The sequence below is a fragment of the Schistocerca serialis genome, chromosome 3, assembly GCF_023864345.2.
Source record: "Schistocerca serialis cubense isolate TAMUIC-IGC-003099 chromosome 3, iqSchSeri2.2, whole genome shotgun sequence".
In the NCBI taxonomy this organism is placed as follows: Eukaryota; Metazoa; Arthropoda; class Insecta; order Orthoptera; family Acrididae; genus Schistocerca; species Schistocerca serialis.
The window spans coordinates 611,469,093-611,497,041 of record NC_064640.1 but is presented as its reverse complement, the minus strand read 5'-3'; the positions used below and the strand labels follow the sequence as shown (position 1 = coordinate 611,497,041).

Below are 27,949 nucleotides of genomic sequence, written 5' to 3'. Positions count from 1 at the left end.
GTGAGTGGAACAGACAAGATTTCATTGTCTAGGAACTTAAAGAAAATTAAACTGACAGAATGCTGTTAACAAATAGTTGAAGCCAGAAAAAAGCTGACCTATACATTTGTTTGTTTGTGTGTGTGTGTGTGTGTGTGTGTGTGTGTGTGTGTGTGTGTGAGAGAGAGAGAGAGAGAGAGAGAGAGAGAGAGGGGGGGGGGGGGAGGGAAGGCAGGAGGGAGGGAGGGAAGGAGGGAGGGAGGGAGGGAGGAATTAACCAGTAATAGAAAACTTTGCAAATTTGAGGTGACAGAGTTGATGAGATAAGTTTATCTATCAAATTCTGATGTACCAAACCTGTACGCAAATATCCAAATTTTCTAGATAGTAAAACACTAGGTTGCTACTAAAAGACAACACAATATGTTCTACATGTACCACAGTATTTTCATAGATGGCATGTGGTGTCAGTGCCCCTCATAAAAATACTAGAAATGACTAATACCAGAAGACCAGTCCCCTACACACACACAGCCAAATTTAACACTCAAACAGAACAGAGATTTATTTGTCCTTTCACAACAGTAATACAAAGAGATGTGACTCAGGATTGGTGTCAATAAAAGGACACAACCACTACCATGGTCTCAAAAGACCTTCTATGAAGTACACAGCAATGGTGCAGTTTGTGACTGAACTGGTGCATGTAAAGTGTTTCCACATTTGCTTTGATTGCGGGCATTGAAGTAGGTGGATCTGGTTGAAATGATTGTAGATCAGACAATCCTCATTTCATAAGGTTTGGCAAGGACAAAAAGAATTCAGTAATTTTCCGTGCATGTCATCTCAGATACCATGTTCCCATGTTACAGACTGGTCTGGAACACAATATGGTGACATCCACAGGCACCCTCCTGTGGTGGAATAATTGACCCCTACTCAAACATACATAATTAGGTGATCACTCCATGATTGAGCTTTAAGTGCATTTTAGATGATTCAAAGGTTTGTCACAGTTGGAAACATAATGACATTCACACTAGTCACCACTGAATGCCTCCTTAACAGCAATGGTGATTACATGTTCAGACCTTCTGGAAATGAGAGCTCAATTTCACATGACACACTGTATATCAGATGATTATCTGCCTGTATTTAAAATGTGTGCCAAATTTGGCAGCAAACTGACAAATATTTTAAGCAAATGCATTTCTTGCACTAACCTTTTTTCACTGAGTAAGTTCAATCTTTAAAAAAATGTAAATAAGTCCAAAAAGAAACCACTTGGCCCTTAAGGGGGAAAGATCCATTTCAGCTAGTAGTTTTATCATGAATTATGTTTTATGAGTTTTCTATAACTAAATCATGATGACTGGATAAAGTGTTTAAGCATCATGTTTATGGCGATGTAATGTTACCATGACACTGGGCCTGGGAAAGTATTTCACCTGATGCTGATACCTGACTGGCATGTGAATAAATTCTGTATGTTTTGAATTACAGTAGAAATACTTTAAAATTCTCTCATGTTAGTCACATATAAAACACGATTACTTATTTCCAGGTGCAGAATATTTTCAAGGTTCTTGTATCCTACACACAAACGATTCAATAAGATAAAGACTTAATTAACAGCAGTTACATTAAGGTTTGATATAGACACTGAAAGTGATAATCTAATATCAAATCAAGTACCTTGTCTTTATAAGCAAATTACAGTAAGATCAAACTAGAATGGCATGTCCAACATTAAAACTCTGTGTCTTGAAACCCGGATGGGAGAATGTCACTACTGTATTGCCAAATTTTGAACACAATATGAATATAATTTTGCCTGTACGAGATACAAATGAACGAAGTAAAAAATTGTTGATATTGGTAACTTACCATGTAAATATGGTCTCAGACAGATAATTTTTATGAAAAATATGAGCAAGCCTTTCCAAACCCAAACCCCGAGACTGAAAAAGAGCATGCTCAGATAGGAAACTTGCTAACAGACCATAACTCCATAACTGTAAGCCTGACAGATTAGGACATGGAGCTCCCTTCTCAACAACATAGCTATACTATGTGAGCCATTAAAATAGTCCTTACAGACCAATATGAACCTCAAATCTGCCAGTACCTTTTCCCTATTTTCAGAAATGGATCCTGCGATGCAAAGATCTGGTTTTGCGTCCTTGTCTGGTACCACATAAATGAGTTCACTAGATAGAAGAAATTCCATCTTCTATTTTACTTCAGTACACGTAACAAATGACGTTATTACTTTGCAAGTGTATGACATTCAGGTATTCCCGAAGACATCCACATAAAAAGTATGATCTCCCATTACATAAATTTGCATATGAAATTGGGTACTGGAACAGATTTTTTTTTTAAATCTAAGCATTACCCTATTGACTGCATTTCATTTATGTGAGACTGAAATTTTGACTCTGCTAACTTTTTAATCAAAATACTTACATAAGAAATCAGTAAGCCATTGTGGTTGACCATAATATTCTACAGCAGTACAAAGAGTGTTGAGAAAAACCAACACAATAACAAACCAGTAGAACCACTGGGTCTTAACAGTATGACGGATCCAGAATCTGAAACAAATAAAAATAAAATATCCAAAAGTCCACTGATTTACCAGTGAAAAAAATTAAAAAAATAAACACATCTCTAAAGGACCCAATTTGTGCACTATATCTAGTACTGATTTTCTTAACACTCAGAAGCTGTATGCTGGCTTTGTACAGTTTCATTGATTTGCAGTCTGGACTTGTGGTGAAGTAAAACATCTCCACGCCCTTCAGCTGATCCTTCTCCAGTCCCATACCACTGTCATACATGTTGATCTCCACCTCACTAAGACCTCACTCACACATCTGTGCACACAAACCTCAACAAAAAATATCTTCACTATGAAAGTATGTTACACATTTCCTTCCCTATAGCTTCTGTACCCAGAGCAAACATAACTGCTCCAATACCAAATGCCTTAGCAGTTATAATAACAAATTCTCCCATGATTCCTCTCTCACAACTATACCACTAGCCTCATTCAGAAACAAATTTCCTTCCCCCCTTTTTTTTCCTTAAAGCCAAGATGTTACTTCTAAACAAACCAAAAGCATCACCTTCATAACTTAGTACCATCCTGGGCTCTGAGGACTATGACAATCTCCAGCCAGATTATCCAGCCCTGAGATTGTCCTTACTTGATATTCCACCCACAGCACCTCAAGTTAACTTCCATCACCAAACAACCTTTCACATCAATGTAATCAAACTCTATGAAATCTCTAGACCATGATTCTTACCAAACTTTTTCTATTTTTGGGAGTAATCTTGTTACATAACCTATCCCATGCATTTGGAACCCACATACAACTGTTTACTCCAGCCCCAACATTTTCAAATCCACTATTATTAAAGGTAGAACAACATGTGAGATTACTCAAACCATATATCAGATGGAACATACAATGAGATGCATTTGCACTATCTGGAACAGATATATCCTGTATCGAGGCAATAAACATGAAAGACATTTTATAGCTTGCACACTACATGAGTCATTTGAATCATCTTGTCTAACACCAGTTTCCCTTAAAATGTTGAGATAACAACTAGTACTATAATACATCTTTTCATCCTGCCAGCATCCTGGACCAAGTCCTCCCTCCAACCTTCCAATCCCTCTACTTCCTTCCATTTTGTATGTCTGCTAACTTCTCCCTTTCCCTTTTCTTTCTTCTGCCAAGCTTCCACAGTTTTCTTCATGTTTGGGTTCAAAGTCCTCATAAACAGATTAAAGGATGACCAAAGACTTCCTTTAACATGCTGAGCTTAAATTTTCCACTTTTTACATTTGTTTTTGCTGCCCTAGCTGACAATATTCTGCCTCATCCCATGTTTACCTCCTCTACTATTTCAGCTTCTCCTAATTATTCTTTTGTCCCCCCCCCCTTTCATTCAACATATTTTCAAGACAGATTCGCCCTTCATCTCCTCTGTGACTCCTCCTTAATCATACTTTATCTGTTACTGGTTAAATGCTCATGTACTTATAACATTCAACATCAAAATCCCTGTCCCCATTAACTTCCTTCTCAACTTCTTCCATGGAGCGGGAATATAGTTCACAAGGCCAAGCTATTTCTAAATGCGTGTTTTCTTCTCTTTAATAATGAGAGAGATGTCCATGGAATGAACTTATTCACTTGCTTCAGTATTCCTTCATTAACACATCGGAATTCAGTATTCCTTCATTAACACATCAACCCACAAAGCAAAACATATACATACATCAGAAAATTTGGATATTTTATGTGATTAGGATGTTTATTGATATTTAAACTATATGTCTTTGTCTCTATATACAACTAAACCATGCTGTTTGTCATATTCCTCTTAATAAAAAAGACTCTCCACTGGCCTGTAAAAATTAATTTGGGGATAAACACAAATAATATGAGATGTGTCCAGGAAGTAAATTCCATCTAATAACAAAAACAAAACAAATACAGGTACAGAAAAACTATTTGTTGGAAAAAATTGCCAAATTTAAACTATCTTTTTACGTAGTTCCTACCATCTTGTAGGCACTTGTCATAGTGTGGCACAATTTTTATATGCCTGTGTTGTAAGTCATGTGCTAATACCAATATTATTTGAGTCTGTCATCATTGCTGAATTTTTGAACACCAAGGAACATTTTCAGGTACAAAATGAGATGGAAGTCATCAAGGTCAGGACTGTACAGAGGGTGACCAAACTGGCTCCAGCTGAAGGCCTGTAAAAGAACTGTTGTGTCTTGCTAACAGTGTGATGTCAGGTACTGTCATGAAACAAAACAACACCATTTGTGAACTTTCCATGGCACTTGTATTGTGGGATGCAGTTTCATAGATGTCTCACAATAAATATTTGCACTAAAAATTTCACCTGCTGAATGCTAAATCTTTATTAAAATACTGTGCAAATGATCTTTAAGGTTTTCAAGATTGGCTTGGTTTCAGTCTTTACTGGTGTTGCAGTGTACATCCTTACCACTGGTTATCATTTTGATTCATGCATTTCATAAGCAACACAAGTTTCAGCCCTGCTCAATATCTTACTCTGACAATCATCACCAGCTTAATTGTAATGTGTCAAAAATTCACGTGTACTGCCAAGATAGTATTTTTTGTGTTGCTTTATAGTAGATTTTGGCAAGCAACGTGCACACAGTTTTCAAAATTTCAGTTTTTCAGAAATGATTTCATGCTGAATTGATCTTTAAATTTACGGAAAATCTTTTTGAAAAACTGGCTATTGTAAACTTATGGTTTTCAACTGCACAAACAAATCTTTCATTAACCTTATGTGGATGCCTACTTTATTCGGCACTGTGCACTGGACAATATCATTCATCATGCCGTCCGACCATTCTCCTTACCACTGAATCATTCATCATATTTGCACAATAAACCTCACAAACCTGTCAATGAATGTCAATTGGTTTAGCATTCTTCACATTCAGCAAACGAATTACAGATTTAATCCTGTGATCGGTAAAATTTTCAGTGAACTTTGCCATTCCAAACAAGCATTGTACATTGTAAACAACACACAGAGAAAAAAATGGCATCATCTCCTTCTCCTTGATTTCAAGCAACTACCACACAAGTGCTGAACTGTAATTATAGCTCTGTAGTTGAAAGAAGTATGAACAAAACTTACTTTCTGGACAGATTTTGTAACAAAGCCAAATGGTAAATATATGTATCATTAAAACAACTTGCTTTAGGAAAAGTGGGGCATCTCTGATGCAGACAGAATGCCATGTACTGTTTGTCTAGAATGCAAATAATAAAGAGAAGATAGCAAGAACACATTGTATGACATTATCCAGGGTAATGTAGAATGACATAGACAGTTGACATCTAACAGTTATAAGGACATATGAAATTATCAGCTTTCAGGAAAACAATAAGTCTGATAGGACATGATGTCTTACACTCACATGAGGTTGTAGTAGCTCTGAGAATGGCAAGGGTGAACAGAGGGAGGAGGGAGGAGGGAGGAGGGAGGAGGGAGGAGGGAGGAGGGAGGAGGGAGGAGGGAGGAGGGAGGAGGGAGGAGGGAGAGGGAGAGGGAGAGGGAGAGGGAGAGGGAGAGGGAGAGGGAGAGGGAGAGGGAGAGGGAGAGGGAGAGGGAGAGGGAGAGGGAGAGGGAGAGGGAGAGGGAGAGGGAGAGGGGGAGGGGGAGGGGGAGGGGAGGGGGAAGGAGAGGGGGAGGGTTGGGAATGGATATCTGGAAAGGGATAGAAATAGGGGAGAGGGAAGGGTTGGGGCAGCAGCACTCAACAGTTACCACACTTTACCCAAAGAGAAAATGGAAAAACTCACTAAAACTAGCTGAGTGTTGATGTTATAGATAAGTTGCTCATGTGGTGTGTAACAGACAATAACCACTATGAAAAGACTATCAATTTTGGATCATCAAGGAAAACAACCTGCCTGGTGCAAAGAACATACAAACAAGAAATCAGGGAACTGGAGGAAGGCCTGCCACATTGATCATTCATTCTTCTAACTCCATTCAGTGGTAATCACATGTTAAATTGCCGCCAGAATGTCAATGGCTCAGACTACTACATTGATTATAAATGCAGAGCAGACAGAAATTGAAACCTGGACAATGACACATCTTCCCATCTTTTTCCCATTTATACCCAATACACAAAAATACAGTATCTATTTGCATATGTATTCAGAAGCTTCTAACCACCAAAAAATTTCAATATATTGTGTTTACTTGTCTTCTAAACTGTTATAATTGCAGGCTTCTTCTCAAATTTCACAAAGTTCATTTTAACACTGCACATCTTTCAACAAAAAAATCTAATTTTCAAACATTTTCAAAATACCATTATATTACAAACAGATACAAAACTATTACTTAGTACAAGTAGCCACATACATTATGGCAGACCTAAGATTCACTGATGGTGAGCTAATTAAATCGAAAGCTAGAGTACATGAACTTTATTTGGATAGTACTGAAATCCTTAAAGAGCCAGACAAATCCAAGATTTCTGACGTAAATTATACAGAGGAAATTTACAGTACCTGAATCTTTTCTCTGCTCTCCAGAACTGTACACATGCCCCTTTATTTTTTACTTTTGATTTCAAATAGGAAGCTCGAGAGAAACCTGAAGACAAAACATTTGTGTTATTATTTTTAATAAAATGCAGTTGCAGAACTAATGCTACATTTGTCATCTGCGTTGTACTGAGATGTGCTAAAGAATGTGAGCAATAGTACTTTTGCAGCGACCTACAAGTCATACGAAAACAGCAGTAGGTGTTTATTTACTTATATTAACAAAAATTATAAACTTTGATTGAGAAGTCATATTCAGTCTGACAAAGTACTAATTACAGAAAATAAACACTAATCTAACACACTGCCACACTTTAACCAATCATCAAACTTCAACATATCTGCATAGCTTAAGTGCAAAGAAGTAACTGTAATTAGCTACACAAAAGATACATAAAGAAAAATACTTTACTTAAGAAGGAAGTGATTCTAATTATATAAACAGAAAATCAAACTGACATACTATGGCTAAACAAAAATCATATGTAAATTCTCTGAACCATTTTCAACAACACAACACTAAACAGTATGAATAATACTTTACTTCTTAACAGAAAATAAATACAGATACTCCAGTCTATTAATGAAGGTTATTTAACAAAACTGTTTATCCAATACCCGAGTCAAATCTTCAAGACATACACAATTTTTTTTTTGTTTCCAGCATTTTCAGGTATAGTACTCTACAATAATAGAGCAAAAAATGTAATTTCTGCTTCACCTGAGTAAAGAAAGAAAAAAGGGATTGGGCAATGCAAAGAGAAATCCTGGTGCAATTCCTGTCCACCAAGCTCCTAGATAACCCCAAATAGGCCCGGGGAGCTGTTTTATTTTTTGTTACAGAAATGAGTTTTAGGTGGAATTTTATTTACTCTAACATTATATATATATATATATATATATATATATATATATATATATATATATATATATATATATATATATATATATATGTGTGTGTGTGTGTGTGTGTGTGTGTGTGCTGCAAATGGCACAAGGTGGAATGACAATTACAAGAACAGAGTGTAAAATGTCCTAAGCAATTAATGGAAAAAATAAATTGTAATTATCCATTAGTGACACACAGTTCATTTTATTAATTAAAATCTGAAAATCGATAAAGGAGGTCAGACAATTCTCTTCCTTCTGTGTCTCAATAACAGAACTGTTGTTCACAACAAGTTACAGAAAAAATAAGAAACTCAGTTTTTGTTTTTATCATCTACACACATCTAAAAAAGTTTTGCATCACCTCGGTTCCAACAGTTCCAGAACCTGTACAGAAAACTGGAACAGAGATCAACATGAACATCATTTCCACCTTTTTTATTGCTCATGAAAACCACACATTGGATGTTGTACCACCATACAGTGAGACCTTTAGAGGTGGTGATCCAGATTGCTGTACACACCAGTATCTCTAATACCCAGTAGCACATCCTCTTTCATTGATGCATGCCTGTATTCATCGTGACATACTATCCACAAGTTCATCAAGGCAGTGTCAGTCCAGATTGCCCCACTCATCAACAGCAATTCGGCGTAGATCCCTCAGAGTGGTTTGTGGGTCATATCGTCCATAAACAGCCCTTTTCAATCCATCCCAGGCATGTTCAATAGGGTTCATGTCTGGAGAACATGCTGGCCACTCTAGTTGAATGATGTCATTATCCAGAAGGAAGTCATTCACAAGACGTGCATGATGTGGGCATGAATTATCATCCACGAAGACGAATGCCTCACCAATATGCTGCTGCTATGGTTGCAATATTGGTCAGAGGATGGCATTCACATATCATACAGACATTACGGCGCCTTCCATGACCACCAGTGGTGTACTTCGGCCCCACATAATGCCACCTCACAACAGCAGGGAACTTCCACTTTGCTGTACTTGCTGGACAGTGTGTCAAAGGTGTTCAGCCTGACCGGGTTGCCTCCAACCGCATCTCTGACGATTGTCTGGTTGAAGGCATATGTGATTCTCATCAGTGAAGAGAACGTGATGCCAATCCTAAGCAGTCCATTCAGCATGTTGTTGGGCCCATCTGTACCGTGCTGCATGGCATTGTGGTTGCAAAGATGGACCTCACCATGGACGTCGGGAGTGAAATTGGGCATCATGCATCCTATTGTGCACAGTTTGAGTCATAACAGGACATCCTGTGGCTACACAAAAAGCATTATTCAACGTGGTGGCATTGCTGTCAGGGTTCCTCCGAGCCATAATCCGTAGATAGCAGTCATCCACTGCAGTAATAGCCCTTGGGTGACCTGAGCAAGGCATGTCATTGACAGTTCCTATCTCTCTATATCTCCTCCATGTCCGAATGACATAGCTTTGGTTCACTCTGAGATGCCTGGACACTTCCCTGTTGACAGATCTTCCTGGCACAAAGTAACAATGCAGACATAATCGAACCGTGGTATTGTACATCTAGGCATGGTTGAACTACAGACAACACAAGCTGTGTACCTCCTTCCTGGTGGAATGACTGGAACTGACTGGCTGTCGGATGCCCTCCATCTAATAAGCGCTGTTTGTTTACATCTCTGGGCAGGTTTAGTGACATCTCTGAACAGTCAGAGGGACTGTGTCTGTGATACAATATCCACAGTCAACATCAATCTCCAGTTCTTGGAACCAGGGTGATGCAAAACTTTTTTTGATGTGTGTATTTATACTACCAATTATTATTTTATGACACTGTTTCATGTATGAGACCCATCAGACATAGCAGTACACAATTTATTTGTTTATTTGCTCTTAGTTCTTACAGTTGTTTGAAAGTACCCAACATTTAATTGTCAGTCACAAGGGTCACAGAGGGTAATGTTCATTGAAACTCTGCAGGGTACAACTGTTGTCTTAAGCATATCATTTAGAATTAGTCTTGTTTGTAAGAAATGAGCCAAATGTGTGACTCACAAATAGACAATTTTATTGCAGGAAGTACTGAATTTAAAGCATGCCAAAGTTTGGTAATTACTGATACAATTAAAGAATCATTCTTACACCAATGATGTTGAAGGCAACAACAAGTTTCATTTTGCTTTTTTATTGTGCAAGAAACACATCAATGGCTAATATAAACAATAATAGATTTTTTCATATTTGTTAAATAACCTTGTGCTTTCTACAGCATATCTATACAAGTTATGAGGAAAATAAATGTAATTACTCCTCCAGGCTAGGGAGGGATTACAAATAACACCAGGCCATAAGTATCATTCAACATCTTAATACAATGCTGATAGCTAATGTATGTTGTCTCATCCAATTTACTGCAAGCAAATACACTCTTACACAAATCACTACAATGATTATAATGTCAGGAATATTGGCAGCATTTTAATAATAATGATTAACTGCGGTGATGTTAACTTCTAATAAATGAACCTAAATATTTAGTCTACAACCAACAATCAAGTAATTAATAAGATTACCTTATATATTACTTGCAAACTACTGAAAAATTACTATCTCAAAGGAGGAACTTACTAACCATTAAAAATGCTCTGAATTTTGCTACAATCATTAAGAAAATTCAGACAGCACAATGCTTAGTACACTAATTTCCAAACATGAAAACTTTTTATCACTTAGGAAGCACTGAGCACTCAGCAACTACATTAATGGCATTTTGTAAACATTTTTGTCTTTACTCCTTTGAGATGCAAGAACTAAGAAAGCCAAGTATTAGTTATGGCTTCTAATAACCCCAGAGTACTTTAAAGCTTGGAATTGCAACGCATTGTGCCTTCAAAAGGAGAGCATTATAAGGGCATGTCCTCACCTCACATATGCACTGCTTCTGCATTTTTAAATGACATTGTCACATTATCGCGAGAAGACTCTTACCAACCTCCCATCCCCCCCGCCCCACCCCACCCCCACCCCCACCCCCCGTTTGGTGATACAGCCTACAGAAAAGAAAAAAAAATTGATGAAAGATGGCACAACACAATGGAAAGGAAAGCTACTACAGGCTTCAAGCTAATGAGGAACTAATTAGTTGTAAATCATAGGTATTTAATGATGAACTGTTTCAACATTTGGACTCCTTTGATATCAGTAGTGTGTACATGACAACCAAACACAAAATAGTGATTCTGCTTCCTCTTGTAAAACGCTTCTAAATCACTTGCCCATTACACACTAGTGACTAGTAATGTGCTATTTTTTTCTGTTTGAAGATTTATTGGTGCTGAAACACATGTAATGCACTATGATTTGAATCAGTAACAATAGTCAAATTCCTTTCTGTAATAATACAAGTTGAAATGATGTAAAATGAAGCAACAATGTTTTAAAAAGTTAAAGTTTTAATTCATACTGTGAATATAGATCAGATCTGGTTATCTACAAAGAAGACACAACAGAAAACATTATTATTTCTAGGAGTGTGGAAGTCTTACTGGATGTAACAATTTATAATTGCCCAAACGATACACAAAACAAAACAATATAGAGTAACTGAACTACTTAAATCATTTCAGATATTGCATAAGTAACAAACAATCTGACTTTGTAAGAAGTGGGAACAGCTGTCAGTCATCTCACAAATGGTTGTATGCCAGATTTTGATAGAAAAATATTTGACAATTGCAAGTCAATGTTGCAAGATTCAGGCACTGAGAGCCTGCAGGCTTTAAAAGATATGTTATTATATTTCAGTGAAGACTGACCACAAATAAAATTCCTCAACAATGACAGACAGACTTGTGTAAGTGCTCAAAGAAACACGTGCATGACATTAAATGCAATCCACTGCATGCAGACATTGTGTTTGCCTGGTGTATCTACAAATCCATGAAAGTGCCTGTACACCATGAGACCAACACATATTTATCAATTATATTGTGTCTGCCTGGTGTATCTACAAATCCAAATCTGTACCCCCATGAGACGAATGCATATTTATCAATTATATAGTATCATAGAATCGTTTGTCTGCACTGATATGCAGCATATGTAAACTGGATCTGTGAGTAGTGGTAACCAGTCCTCCTCATGTGCCCAACATGTTTTTCTTTTGTCTCCAACAATATGCACTGAGCTGTAGAAAAAAGATTCATCCAGTATCTCAGAAAGATATATATAGAGAAGCTGCTTTGAGGATGGACAGAAATACAGAATTACAATTGTTCTCACATAGAACACTGTTCACTGATGCATAATGATATTTGGATCATAATGTTGAATAATTCAGAAATAAGGAAGTTTACATCATTCTCACAGACTACAACAGTCCACACAGAGTACAACAATTGGCCAATGGTTGGAGGAACACAAAAGCCAAAGCATCCAATATCCAGTTAGAAACTTAAGTATTACCCTTGCTGAGAACTGGTGCAGTGTTTTGGCCAACCCTCATTTTCTCATAACCTTACAACGGCTGTAAAGTACACTCCTTGGAAAAACAATGTGTTGGCAATGAATGTCTATCTGAGGTGTTAACATTTTTTATTAGGGTTTCAGTCCAACCAATTTGCACTAATTTGTGTAAATCTGAATAGACAACAGATCTGTAAAATATTGCTGCCTCTGAATGTAGATACTGATTCCAGCTGAGTGTCAACGGTGTTGCATGACAACATTTTTATGAACAGAACACTCATCACCTATGTGCAATGGAATTTGGTTAGTTTTATTATCCACTATAATCTGCTATTCATCTTTGACTTATGAGAAGTATTAGACATATACAAGCAGATTTGATAAATAGTGTGACAAAATAACAAACTGAAGATAGGTGCTATAATAAATTAGAAACAATGACAACAGATGCACTGACTGTAACTGTAAACAATATGACCAACATGGATGGATTTGGCGAACAACAACCCACTTTCAGAACAGCAGAGGTAACTTGTGACTTGTGTCAGCATACATATAGAATGGATTTAGAAAATGACCTTGAAATTACTTATGTATATTGATTGAGGGTTTCTTCATAAAACAAAATTAAACATGATAACAGAAAGCACTACAGGTAACAACCCACTATACAGCTGAGGTGTTGAGTGGTCAATAGGCACATAAACAAGACAAAAAAAGTTGCTAAACATAATCATTAAAAAATAAAATACAGAAGTCTGAACCTGCAGAATAAAAAATGTGTATTTTAACTAGTTAACCATGTCCCATGGACATGGAGAATGTGTCATTTAGGTTGCCTGCTCAACAGGTGATAAGCAGCAAGATAACATATGCCTACAGTTGTAGTTTCAGTCTAGCCTACAGAGGCAAAAATAAAGCATTGTTTGGCATCAATCTGCCTGCTGGGTGCTTATGCATGATGGGTATGTATGTGGGACTCACGGCCAAATAAGGAGAGTTGACTAGAGCGTCAATCAGTTGGACTATTCAGGACCCAAGGCCCAGCCTTCTAATTATGGTGAGTGCCAGCAGACAAAAACCTTCAACCACCTTTGAAGGCCACCACTTATTCAGCAATTCATTAATTTGTGATTGGACTTAGAAGGTGTCCTTGTAAGTGTATACTACCCAGATCAGGACTTTGATTCAGAGTGATACTTGTCAGATATTGTGCTTTATGTCAGATCTACTCCAAATGAGAGTCATGTTTTGTATATAATTGATACCATAGTAAATAGTATGAGCTTTGACTCTCAACAATCACTCAGTAGTTGTGTTAGTCGTATCCATGGAAAAGTGTTATAACAATGAAAACTTTCAATTTCAAAATGGAAACTCCATAAGTGGATATCTCAATGCAAGTGCTAACCAGAAAAAGAACCAGCAAAGGAGATGGAATTTCCACCACCTTCATTCCCAAGTTTCGATAAGAAAGTGTAGTCATGGCTGAACTGTGCTGCAGGTTAGAACAGTACTTTGTGGCCCACAGAATAACAGATGACACAGAGCAGAAAGCTTTTCCACTTGCACGTACTGTCACAAACATTTATAGGCTTATATAGAAACTTAATTCGGAAGTAGAGCCTAGTACATTAATATATATGCAACTGAAAGAGACGTTAGCAGAATACTGTGACTCACAAATTCCTGTAGCTGTTGCAAGGCATAAATTTTTCAGTTAGGGTTAAGAGTAGCGTTAAGAAAAGCATGCAAAGTTACAGAGAATGGACTTCTCAGCTGCAAGCATTAACACATGATAGGAAATTTCAGTGCCTTAATGATAAGTGTAAACAGTCCTATGCTGATTCAACTACTGGGGGAGATGATTTTAGCGCGTTCTCCTGATAACAGTTTGAAAAATTATTTCTTAAAAGCAAAAACGCCCCTCATAAGAAAGCTGTTTTTCAATCATACGTGCATTTGAGCAAATGATAATCTCATCAACAGCATTACAATATCCTTTAGTAGTCTATCACACTGGTTAACAACACCTGAGCTGAGTGCACTCACACGCCACCAGTAAACAAAGCTGTCTGGACTCAGCCAAATATCTGCAGCACACACCACAAAAACTATTCAAAAAAAGTTATGCTCATGTGTCAGGTTTTCCATTACTTACAAGCATGATAACTGCTATTTTTGTATGGCAAAATGTGCTGCTTATTATAAAAAGGTCAAAAGGCTGAAGTTTGTAATACCACACATAAATTTAAAGTAGGTCTAAATGGCACATGAATTTTAGAAGCAAGTCAAGACAGTATGCAAGACATGGAGCAATCATCTAATTTATCTAACAAAAATTCTCAAGTAAATGCAATACTACCAGGTGGCAACAAATTTTAAATTTACATGTGGGGATTACCAGAAATCCCATTACATTTCAAACTGATATGAGCTCATCTTCCACACTTTTAAATTCTCAAACATGCAAGCAGTTAGGCTCACCAAAGTTACAGCCATTCAGCATCACTGTATGTGGTCAGCTCTTTGCTAGTGTAATGTATAAAGATAAAACTGTAAATCTGAGATTCAGCAGTGACATCATTCAGATTAATCTACTGGCATAACAGCTTGAGAGGTTTCTAATATGCTGATCTCATGTCCCACAATCATAGATCACTCCTCATGCTGCTTGTAGGCAGCAGTTAGCCAGTCAGAACAGGCTGAAGGTATAATTCCTGAGTGGTGTTTTTGGTGTTTTACATTTTTTGAAATCAAGATTCACTGTGGTCAAGTCACAGGCAGCTAATAATATATTGGGTCAAATTTTTGCTCTAAGTTAGATATTGCGCTGCATAGCTCCACCAATCAAGTCCACATTCAAGTGTTAAAACACATCTTATGGAATTATTACACCAGTACATGAAGATTTCTGATGACAAAACAACATGTGGAAAAGATTACAAACCACATGTAACTTTGAATCCTACAGCAATACCCATAACTTTGAATCCTACAGCAATACCCCAGTCTCACAAAGCACAAAAGTTGCCTTTTGACTGGAAAGATAAATTAGAGTTGTAAAGATTACAAAAAGAGGGTGTAATACAATCTACAGCTAACAGCCAATGGCCTATGCAAATGCTCGTAGAAAAATCCAATGGCTCCCTGTGAATCTGCAGTGACTTTAAAGCCACAATCAACACACAAGCAGTCTCCAAAGAGGAGGATATTATGACTAAATTGACTGTAGATACAATTTTTGCCAAAACAGATCTGACAGAAGCTTGCGTTCAGTTGCCTTTGGATTGACAATCACAAAAAGTTGCAGTGATTAATACCCCATTGACTTATTTAGGTACAGAAGATTCTCATTTGTTGTCTCTAGTGCACCAGCTATTTTCCAAATGCATCTCAAGCAGTTAACTATCAGAGTTCCAGGGACTGCCAATTGTATTGACAATATCATAATGATGGAAAAGATTCTGATGATCTTTTGAGAAATTTATAACCATCATTTCTAACCCTAGAACCAGCTACTTTTAAGGTGCAATAGACAAAAGTGTGTTTCTTAATAAAGCAAATAGAGCACCTGGGGGCACATATTCAGTGTTAACAGTGTAACATCCACACCACTAATGTAAAGCACCTCAAGTTCATTCTGGTTCAGATAACCTATTACAGGAAATTTATTCAGAAATCAGTGGACATTTCATAACCTTTAAACAGATTGTTAAGAAAAATAATTTAGCAAACTAAAACAAACAATAATTAAATCCAGTTGGTTAAATAACTTCAGTTTGAAGAAGTTAATTACAACGGCTGCTGACACTTTGAACTATGGGTTCAGAGCTATTATTTCACACACCCAAATGGATTAGAATGACTGATAGCATTTGCTTCTAAAACACTCAGTGCTGCACAGTAGAATTATAGCCAAACAGAAAAAGAGGCTTTGGCTACTACTTTCACTCTCAAGATGTTTCACGAGTATGCCTATGGGCAAAGATTTATTCTGTTATCAGACCATGAAGCTTTACTATCAAAACTCAATGCTTGCAGTAGCATTCTGCAAAGAACTACACAGCCACTGCAATGATGTTTCTCACTCCTATCAAAGTATAACTGTGAAATAAGGTACTGCACATAGCACTCACATAGCATTCTAATGCCAAAATGTTTCCTGCCTACCAAGAAGGCAGGGCACACTATTTGATGCTGCACCCAATATCTGCTTACATATGGATATTGACATGGAAGAAGCAGTGGAACGACTTCCTCTTAGTGCTACTAGTGTAGCCAAACTCATAACCATGGCCCTCATTTTATAGGATGTAAAAACGTGCTGAAACACAATGGCTTGTAGATAAAAAACTGTTCTGCAACTCAGATATAGATACATAATGGAACACAAGATATGAAAAAAAACTATATTTAAGGGAATTCTCCAATTATATACTGAGAATGCAAAAGCTAGAGAGTCATAATGTATAAGACCTTACCACGCAAAGTACTTAGTTTACCCCACAAAGGTCATTGGGGCATCAATCTAAACTAAAGGATCGCACATGAACATGATTTGTGGACAGGGGTAGACAAAGATATTGAGCAAACCCTAGCAAATTGCACATATTTTCTGTGGCCACAACCCACTCAGTCTTGCAGGATCATTTTTAGGTGCTCAGTGGCTCACTGTTGTGGATGCATATAGTAAGTTCCCTTACATCACAAGCTTGCAGTCAACAATTTCCTCGAAAACAATTCAAGACAATCAAGAATTTTTGTAATCAAAGAAAGGGTTAGCTCCAACGTTGGGTACAGATAATGGCACACAAGTTACCTCCTATGAATCTGAGAAATATTGTAATGAAAACATCATCAAACATGTTATATCAGCACCATTTCACCTCAAATCAAATAGCCTGGCTGAAAGACTTGAACGAACATTCAAGGTGTGTATGACCACATTCATTCAAAATTACAATAAAGATGTCTTAACTATGTTCTTATCCACATATCGAAACATACCTCAGAAAGGTAAATGTCCAGCTGAGAAATTACATGGTTGACCCCAAAGGATTCATCCATATATCTGAGAAACATAGCGAACCACCACACACAGAGCATAAGAAAAATTTAGACTGAATGACAGTGTACTTGCCTCAATATTTAAAAAGGGAAAGCAAATGTGGCTGCCAGCATGCATCACCAAGCTTTTGGGAAATGCTACATTTGAAATAAAAATTGCAGATTAGGCCTGTGCCAGGAAAAACTTCAACTAGTTATGTTTCACAGCATATAAATGTCTCAAGCAACAGGTATACCACATTGTTTTCTGTTTCAAGATACTTAAGTTTGAGAATACCTATTGGACAGCCACAGAATCTGCACCAGTAGCCCACTACACCTCCAGACCACATGTCCAATGATGAGGACATGGAAGTGGATTTTGACATTGTTCCAGTGGAGGCCAATCTCATCAATCCAGAGACAGATCATCCGATCAGTGCACCTTCAGATGGTGATCATGACATCACAATAGCTTTCCCAACTATCCTCTATCGATGGAAGAATGATTCCATGGAGCACCAGTACAGTAGTTCATTAGGTGGTAAGTGGCTAGATGATATATGGCTAAAGCTTTAGTTCTCGTCTGGTCTACAGAAGGCGACCCCTTTGCCACTTCACTTTGCATCTCCTGTCATATGGGTGCAAATAGAGCATTGCTTATCACTACACCCACTTGGTATTTGTGTGGGCTCCAAGGCCCAAAAAGGAGAGTTGACTGGAGGATCAATTGGGTGATCCACTTCTGGAGTCAACACCCAGCCTACTAGTTACAATGAGCACCAATGGACAACAGCCTCCAACCGATCTTTGACAGCTGCCACTGGTTGACCAGTTCATCATATTGTGACTGCCCTTTGAAGAATTTCTTGGACATGTCTACAGGCCAGATCAGGATTTCCGTTAAGAGTGATACTTGTCAAATATTGTACCTGAGGTTGGATCTCTTCCAAATAAGAGTCGTCAAGTATTGTACATAATTGATCACTTTCACTTTTATGGTGTTAATTGCTGTAGTATACTGTGGCTTAGTTGCTAAGTGTACCCTACAACAGAGCACAATACAGCACATCCACAAGATTAGCAATGTTTTTAATCTTTTTTATGTGCCTATTAAATGATCAAACACACAACTATATGGTGTGTTAGCATCACTACACCTTCCCTTATTTAAAACTAAAATGAAGTTTACATGATCAAAAAACTGTCCTCCTCCTTAACAACGCCCATCCATACTATTTGGAAGATTGAGGTGGAAAGAAATCTTCCAGTTAAATGCTTTATAATATAATACCTTTTTTTTGTCAATGACAGTTAGCAATGCATTTGAGGGAAGATCAAACCTTTAATACACATGCAAAATATTGGTATATTAGCTGCATTAAGTACGTCAAGTCAATAAACTCTGCTTTCTGTATGAACCAGGGAAATTTGTCACAGCACAGGCTCAGCCTCAAGAAGATAAGACAGCAGAAGTAGTGCAATTCTCAGTCATGATCTTTTTAAGTGTTAAATTATTGTCAACTGACAAACTAGACTTAACTGTATTAGAATATATTGTCTCTCTTTGGCTAAAGACTGGAAAAAAATAGATAGTAGGCAATGTTTTTGTAACAGTGTTAACAAGCTTTAATAAAGAATGTGAATCTATAAAAGTAATGAAACAAAAGTGAAAACAAAATACATGAATTATTTATTGAAGCAATTGTAATAAGTTATTGTATTTCCATCATTTTGACAGATGTTGTTTTCAATTATGTTACGATAAAGTTTCCCTTAGTAACGCTGCTGCTGACAGCAGTCGTTGTATTACTGAGAGAACCCTCCTTGCAACACAATTTATTGCACTACCTCTCATAAATTATTGACACAGCAAGTAAATTACATTTGCTAGATACAAATGGCTAATAGATATGGTCTACCACAGGCTTACCCAAACAACTGACTATTCATAATTACTAGACACATCCTAAAACTAAGAACCTGCATAATAAAGGAACAAACTGAGGTATCCGTACCTTTCAGTTTTTTCTTAGGCACTGAAATGAAAGGTTTGATAATGTAAATGCAAGTATTAAAAGGATAAATAAACAAAAATAGGTTTGCTGGTGTTCAGCTGACAAATTTTAATTTTGTAATGACTATTACTGAACAAAACCACAAGTTTTTGCAGAGGCAATGAGTAAAAGCTGATGAACTGATTTAGAAAAACAAACGACAAATTATTAGAACACACACAGCAAAAATCCATTGTTTAAACTAATTCACACATTTTCATTTAAAACCATTGCACTCAGTGTTTCATATAAATCACTTTAACAGTTTTATTTCAGTCCTAATCTGCATTAACTATGTGGTACAGCTCTCCTGCACAGATACTCACAATATATTCAACACAATAAACCCACACACACTTTTCCAAACTATCTGCAAACATAAATGTAGCACTCCACAATATCTATGTCATGAACTGGGTTGATAAGGTTCTCACCTAAAAAAAGTGGCATAGGGGTGTGTACACAAAATAGGAAAAAAATGTTTCAGAGTACATCACTGATACCACAAACTCAGACACACTCTTTTGGTTTCTATTTCATATGACTACAGCTTGCAAGACAATCTGTAAAAAAAGCAAAAATTAATTTACACAAGAGGCAGCTGTCGTATCTCCTCAGATTAAATGAACTGCTTCTTCACCCACATTTAACACTGATGCATAACTGTCTAAATATACTACAATTTACCATTACATACAGAATAGTAAAGTATAATACTGTAAAGACTTTTTAGTGATTAACAATTCATATAATATAAACTAAAAATGAGAGATAAGATACAACCAAAGAGTAAAAAAACTGAAATCATGGCATGGCAGTCTATTCTTAATGTTACTCAAGTATTAGAATTTAAATTTTAAAACATTTGCTGCAGTTTCACCAGAAAATGATGATGTGACTAAAAACAGAGCATGTTAAATGGAAAGGATTTTGGGAATTGTAAATACAACAAAGGTATGTGTCATGTAGTTGTTACAGTACTTCTCAATGATCTCACAGTTAAGTCAATATAAATCTGCATAATTTTATTATATTCTTGACAAATGGTTTTAACATTCTGAAAAACAAAAATAGTCAAAACCAGTAACTGAAATCACATGAACCACCATGTGTTCTAAAATAACAATAACAATTAAAAATTACAATATGAAGAATTAAAAGGAGATTTTTCTCTTGGAGACACACACAAGCTATGGGGACATCAATGAGAAGTTTTATGAAATTGAAAATAAACATAGATCAAGTGTTACTTTCAAGAGAAAAGAATGAAAACATCTTCTACAGGATGGGTAAACAGAATGAGCAGAATCAGAATTCACTAACTGATGGAAGAATGTGACTGTCTGGTAGAAAATATAACACTGAACTATGAAGTTGCTGAACATATAATGTCTGCACTACAGCCAAGTGAACACAATGTGTTGGAAGGAATTTCACCATAAGCATTTTCTTATTACTTAGATTGTTGTACAAACACAAACAATAAAAGCAAACTAAATCTGCCTTTGTGTTAGTAATTTATATTCACAAAGTGAGAGGCAGAAGGTAAAGACAAGAAATGACAGAATCAAGAAGCGAACAAAAATATATAAGAGTAAGTAAAACTGTCCTCAACAAGAAAGAATGGTTTGAGCACTAAGTGCTTTACTATGAAAAGTCCTACTGTAGGTGGTATGTCCTTACCTCCCTCTGACCTTTGAACTGATGTATTCAGCCAGTTATAGAAGGACCTAAATTTTGTTGTGGGGACAAAATCATGATGCAACTTTTCATTTTTCATATAGACAGATAGCTACCAGGGGTGAGAAAATCAATACGAGAGTGAAAAAAAATAATAATAAAGGCGTGGACGATATTTGAACCCTGAACCTATTGATTATTAATCTGACACATTCTGACACACAAGTTCACACACATGATGGCTAAATAGCCATCATACAACACATACAAAGAATAGGAATTAATACAAAAGGGTGCAAACTGATAAAAATAATTAAATCCTCCAAATGGAGAGATTACAATCCAACTGGAAATTAAAATTTTGGGGTAGAATAATGTGGATATTACAGTCCACTTAAATGACTACTGAAACTCTTTTTCAAAACACATGAAATTTCTCTTCTTTTTCATTTCATTACAAGATTTTGTCCAACAGTCAATCACAGTAAGTATTTCTATCAGTTATTTTTATTTCCATTCCAAATGCACTATCTCCCACAGCTACCAAAAACATCCAAATAAAAAGAAAAAAAGCAAAGCAACAGTTTTTTTTGTGTGAAATGCAATGGGCAGATTGCAGTTCACTGAAAGAATGCTGTGCTCAAGTACATGTATGGAAGTATTCAATAATATAATCTTGGTTCGAGTTTGCAAAATCCATTCATTCAAGAACTTACTCATGTATGAATGATTGACGAGACTGAGTAAATTTGTGGAAGATCAATGTGATCCACGGTAAGTATGATGGTACATAATATTAGCCCAGCATGTGTAATGCACAAAGATCAGAATGATGAAACCATTCTCATTTCTCAACAATATTTTTTGTGCACCGTTTGGTGACTGAACTCGAAATTGAGCAAGTAAACTTAGTACTCAAAACCAACCAAGTCCATAGTAATCATTATATGAGCTGGCTTATACTCATACTACAGTGGTGAATGTTTGACCTGCTCATGGTGAGTACATAATTAGATGAAAGCCACTAGCAGTATGACTCAGTGCATCCCGCCCTCATATTTTCTTTTATTATTTCAGTTTTTCCTTCATTTTCCTTTTGAATTGAACACAATTCCATACAAGCATTTTCAATTAAATATGTATTTGCTAATAAGTACTTTTTAAGTCATAAATTAGCTTATTAGTAGTAATTCATGTCATTGCAAACAATTTGTTTAATTAAAAAGTAACATGACATGATTATACGCAAAGTTGTATATGAAATCCTTCTGTCCCTTTTTTCTAAGACCCTTCCTTGCAGAGTGTTCATTTTGTATTGTTCAGTGTTTGTTTATTGTTTTTCAGCAATTGTTTATTAATTTTTGATTATTTTTTCTTTGTTTTACAGAAGGGAACTGTGGTTCCACAAGCTGTGATGTGAAATGTTTTTATTTATTACTATTTTTAAGTGGTTTTATGTGCTGTACTTGCAGACATGCCTCTTGAAGTTGGTAGTCGTCAGTCCACCTCTGTCTTTGTAAATTTTATAAAATTTATAAGTGGAGTTTTTTCTTTATATGCTGCCCCTCAGTGCAAATTACAGTCCCAGTCACCCTGTAAAAACAGGTAATTCCTATCTTTTTCATGGATTGGGACACTTTTTAAATCTCCTGACCCTATTCTTCCACATTCCTCTTCCTCCTATGTTCATATGATAGTTCTTACTCAAGTTGCCCCCCTTCATCTCTCGTTTTAATGTGCTTATAATCACTCAGCATCTCATCTCAGAATAGATGATGGTATGTCTTATAATCACTTTATGAACAAAAATACAAGATAAGATAGCACAATTGTTGTGACGTTCAAGAATGTGCAATGTTGCTACCGATGTACACACTCATCTTAACAGTAGCTTTTAGCTCCATGTAGAACAGATTTGAGAATGTGACTTCCACGGAACACAACTCTTATGGACTTCTAGAAGGCTCAACAAGCTGAGTCCAAGGGAGTCATATCAACCTCCACATGATCTCCATGTTCTCTTGCTTACAATTACTATGGAGTACAACTCTTATGGGCTTCTGCAAGGCTCAAATAGCTGAGTCTAAGGGAGTCATACCAGCCTCCATATGATCTCCATGTTCTCTTGGTTACAGTTAAGGAGAATTAACAGACTGGTTGTACCTTCACTCATGAATCCCTGTTCCTGTATCTCTCTGTTGTGCTATGATGTGACATTAATTGAAATTTAACATTTAATATTTTGATAATGTTAAAGACATTTTTCTGTTCCTGGAACTGGAAACTCTATCCCCTGTGATAAAGGGATGCTAAGTTTGTAACTGTCTCACCAGAGTGCAGCAGAATACACTAACATAAGTGCCACCACCTAGTAAGAGTTTCATTAAGGATTAGATGAAACAAGGGTGAGAAACATGTGTTATTACTTTCAGTTGTTATCTAGTTTCTTACTTGATAAAGTTCATTATTTTCAAATTTTGTAAGAATATTGTATATGAGTTCTTGTGAATTTCATTTCCTTGTGTCTCAAAAGAACACGATATGACTATGGTTGTCAGTTATGACATTCCTGTACATAACATGTTTTTTTGTGTGCATTAGACAGAACTGCCAAAAAGAACCTGTAGTTGGAGACATAATCTAAGGGGGTAAAAAAAAAAAAAATTGCTATAACTGCTTACTTCTTATGTTCTACAGCAGAGCTTCGTGAAAGATATAAAGAGCTTTGCAAAATCTGTTACAGTTAAAAGAAATATCATGTGGACAGTAAGTTTTGTGTGGCATTTAATAGAAGCATTTTGGTCAGCATGTCATCTGCCTGAATGAATGGTTGCACAGTCTACACTTGTCAAACCAAGAAACCTGTTGCTGAGCATGCCACAGGACATAACAGCAAGTGATGGAACATATATTTCAGGAAGCACATCATATGGGTTTTGCTTTCCATATGATTTCAGACTTTAGAGATGAGAATTGATCATCCACTATGCTCCTGTAATACACCCAGCCTCAATGATTGCTTGTCTCTCCATCCTTGGTTTCTCTTTCACAGTCTTGCTTCCATCACTTTTCTGTTCATACGTTTTATTATATTTCTCCCTCTCTACTTTCATTCCTCCTCCTTCCAATATACCCTTTGCAATTTATGTATTTCTACATACTTCTGTGTCCCTTCTAACTCCTCTTCAATTTCCCCACATTCTATTTGTGGTGTCACCGCCAAACACCACACTTGCTAGGTGGTAGCTTTAAATCGGCCGCGGTCCATTAGTACATGTCGGACCCGCGTATCGCCACTGTGTGATCGCAGACCGAGCGCCACCACAAGGCAGGTCTCGAGATAAGGACTAGCATTCGCCCAGTTGTACGGACGACGTAGCTAGCGACTACACTGACGAAGCCTCGCTCCTTTGCCGAGCAGATAGTTAGAATAGCCTTCAGCTAAGTCCATGGCTACGACCTAGAAGGCGCCATTAGTAACATTGCATGTATCTAAAGAGTCTCACTTGTATCACCACAATCTCCAGATGTACCACAAGGATGGATTAAAGTTAAGTATTCCAGAAGCTACGTACTTTTCTTTATAGCATTCATTACGTATCCTCTTTCAGACCTCCCACCTTCCTGCTTTAGCTTGGCGCGTGCCTTTCGGCTTCCTCTCATTGTGTCTAGGCTGTCTTGCCTAGACACAACACTATTGGTATCACTTCTTTCCCCATTTGCTTCCATTTCTTTCTTATTTCTCACATACTTCTTTGCTTTATTGTCATTTAAATTTATTTTCTTTATCACAGACTTATTAAGTACCTATAACACAGTGTAAGTGATTGTCTTTAATGTCTGCTGATTGTTACTTTTGAAAGTTTCTCTGTACTACAGGTCTTTTTAGACCCAGGGTTTCTGATAACATTTCTTTCTATAAATTACCCGTACCTTCTTCCTTAACATAATGAAAGAGTGTCAGCAAATTCTCAAAGCTCAAGATTTAACTATATTTTAAATTTACTTGTCTGATTTGCTCCAATTACGCTTGTTTCAGAGGTTGATATATTGATAATTTTTCACAATTACCACCATAAAGTATTCAATTTGGTATGGTTCCATCATCTATTTAATGACTGTGTGGGCCAACTTTCTGGTTTCTATGTTTTAATATGATTTAATTTAACTTTTTTATTTAATTCAATATAAAAAAAATGCCACTAACACAGTTTACCTGAAAAAAAAACAACTATTCATTTTAACTACTGTATCACCTCATGTAGTGTAGGTTATTTACGATTTTTAATTGTTGACTGATGCTATGAGCACTTAAAGGGAATCGAAAACAAGATGATTCCCTAGAAGATATGTGAAATGGAGATGCAAAGGAAATGACCAAGAAGAAGACCAAGAAACAGATGACTGAAGGGTGTGGAGTGTGTCAAAAAAAGAAGTGAGGAGGGGACCACAGTGAACACAAAAAGATGATGGGAAAACAGGACTAGATGGTATGGCTTATATTCCAAACAGGTCCAGCCAGGGCTGGAAACTGATCAGGATGATGAGGATGACTTAATGACTGACTTATGAAGTGGAGCTGCCAGTCTGTTGACAGATTAAACATAATGAAAATGAATAACTGTTCTGTGAACCGCTTTCAACTTTTCATGAAACAAGTAGCAGTAATATTGCTGCACACTTATCAAAATAGTTTGGTAGTTTCCATGAAATACTACCAAATTTTGCATTTTCCCCATTCGCATGTAAAAATATTATAAATCCGAAGGCAGCTGCTAGCTGATATTGCTAACTGATAGTTACTTAATGTTGAAACTGTATCTTGATTTTTGTTTTCAAGGCTGAGGTATGTGTGTAACCTTAAAATGATCATTCATTGCCGGCCTATGTGGCCGAGCGGTTCTAGGCGCTACAGTCTGGAACCGTGCGACCGCTAAGGTCTCAGGTTCGAATCCTGCCTCGAGCATGGGTGTTTGTGTTGTCCTTAGGTTAGTTAGGTTTAAGTATTTCTTAGTTCTAGGGGAATGATGACCTCAGAAGTTAAGTCCCATAGTGCTCAGAGCCATTTGAACCATTTGATCATTCATTTCCTGTTTAACAAACTGATGTCTAGATGTGGCATTGGTCGACAACACCTTTATCTGCCGAAGCCAATTTTCTTGACACTTTTGTAGAACAAATTAATGGAAAATCATACCGTTCTGGAGAGATCTTTAATGTGGTGTATTTGTTAAACTGCATATTTTTATAGTATGCAAGCATAAATACAAAAATCATCAAGTATGACATTTAGCTTAGCAACATATAAATCAGCATGTCACCTCACTGTTTTGCTTCTTTCAGTCAGTTGGTGTACACTACAGATCAGGCTGTCACCACAGACTCCATTTCACAAAGGAGTAAAAATAATATTAAGTTAATATTGCAATAAACATTCTCAGTTTTCCCTTTTACCACCAGATAAATGTTTGTGTGACATCATGTGTCCTGTACTGTGTTTGGTAGACAGAAGCAAATTGAGCAGATGTCATGTTGATTTTACGTGTTTTTGAAGCTGAAGTGCCATATTTGGCAGTTTGTATTTACACTTACGCAGTCTGACTGATGTACAGAATTAAAGATCTCTCCGAAATGTGTATTTTTTGGTAAGATTTGTTGTGTAAAAGTTTCAGGAAATATGACATCAGTACTCTATTCCAACTCAAAACAGTTCGAAAATTGCATCATTACTATGGGAAAATGAATTTTTGATGATGAAATTATTATTGAAACACGTGAAGAGAAGTAAGGTACTCCCGGCACAGATGAAGGAAACAGCAAAACACAACTGGTTGCAACTTCAAAACAAGCCAGCCAACTTTTATTCGCACACATACATGCATGTCTGTGTTCTCAGCAGTAGGCTCTTGTTCCAACAATGGGATGATAAGGATGAACTCTATTAATGATAACATGGCAAAGAGCCTGTTATAGGTACCTGGAATGACAGGTGTCTGCAGTAAAGTATTCTGAATGGATACAAACCCCTTCCAAATTTAGTGTAATAGTAACATATGGACATTGTCAAACGTCTGCTGTTGTACTGAAGGAAGTCTGGCTTCCATGTTCAAACACAGACTCTGAGTGGCAGTTTTCATATAGTACAGGGTGCCCCACTTATCTTGAGAACCCCAAATAACTTTCTGTCCACTATAAAACTAAAAAATGTATCAAAGAAATATTATTCTGCTATCAGGGGCACATTAACCAGCATGGCTGCCTTTCTTGTAACTTTGTTCATTACAAAGACATGAGCAATGGTACATCTTTTTAAAATATAACCCTGTATCCACTTTCTCTCCACAAGACATGTTGACAAACGTATCACAGTGTACCATTCATGTAAACATCAAATTATTAAAAATGTAAGACAAAACTGACTTTCACTCTCCTGCACCAGGTGTATTAAGAATCAGTATGATTATTTTTTCCTTGTACTATTTATTATATTTTTGGCTACATTAATTTTATTTAATCACATAAACTTTTTCTCATTTAAACCAAATCTTATTAAAAGAGCAGAAAAAAGAACAATTGATATAAAAAACTTGAACTGAAAATGATAACAAACTTATTTTCAACATTTGATCCATCAACTTCTAGGTATTTGAGATAACATAATTCTACCACTTCCTGGAGTTGGTGGTAAACAACTTTTT

At 36.6% G+C, this 27,949-nt stretch overlaps 1 protein-coding gene across 1 annotated transcript in view; it reads right to left on the bottom strand.

The window, feature by feature from the left end:
- Positions 1-27,949, bottom strand: part of LOC126471040 (voltage-dependent calcium channel type A subunit alpha-1) — a 380,574-nt gene that overhangs the window by 194,169 nt on the left and 158,456 nt on the right. The window contains exons 11-12 of the mRNA XM_050099107.1: positions 7,089-7,173; positions 2,449-2,576 (exon numbers count right to left, since the gene is read on the bottom strand). Of these exons, the coding sequence (XP_049955064.1) occupies positions 2,449-2,576; positions 7,089-7,173 (213 nt within the window). The remainder of the gene's footprint in view (positions 1-2,448; positions 2,577-7,088; positions 7,174-27,949) is intronic.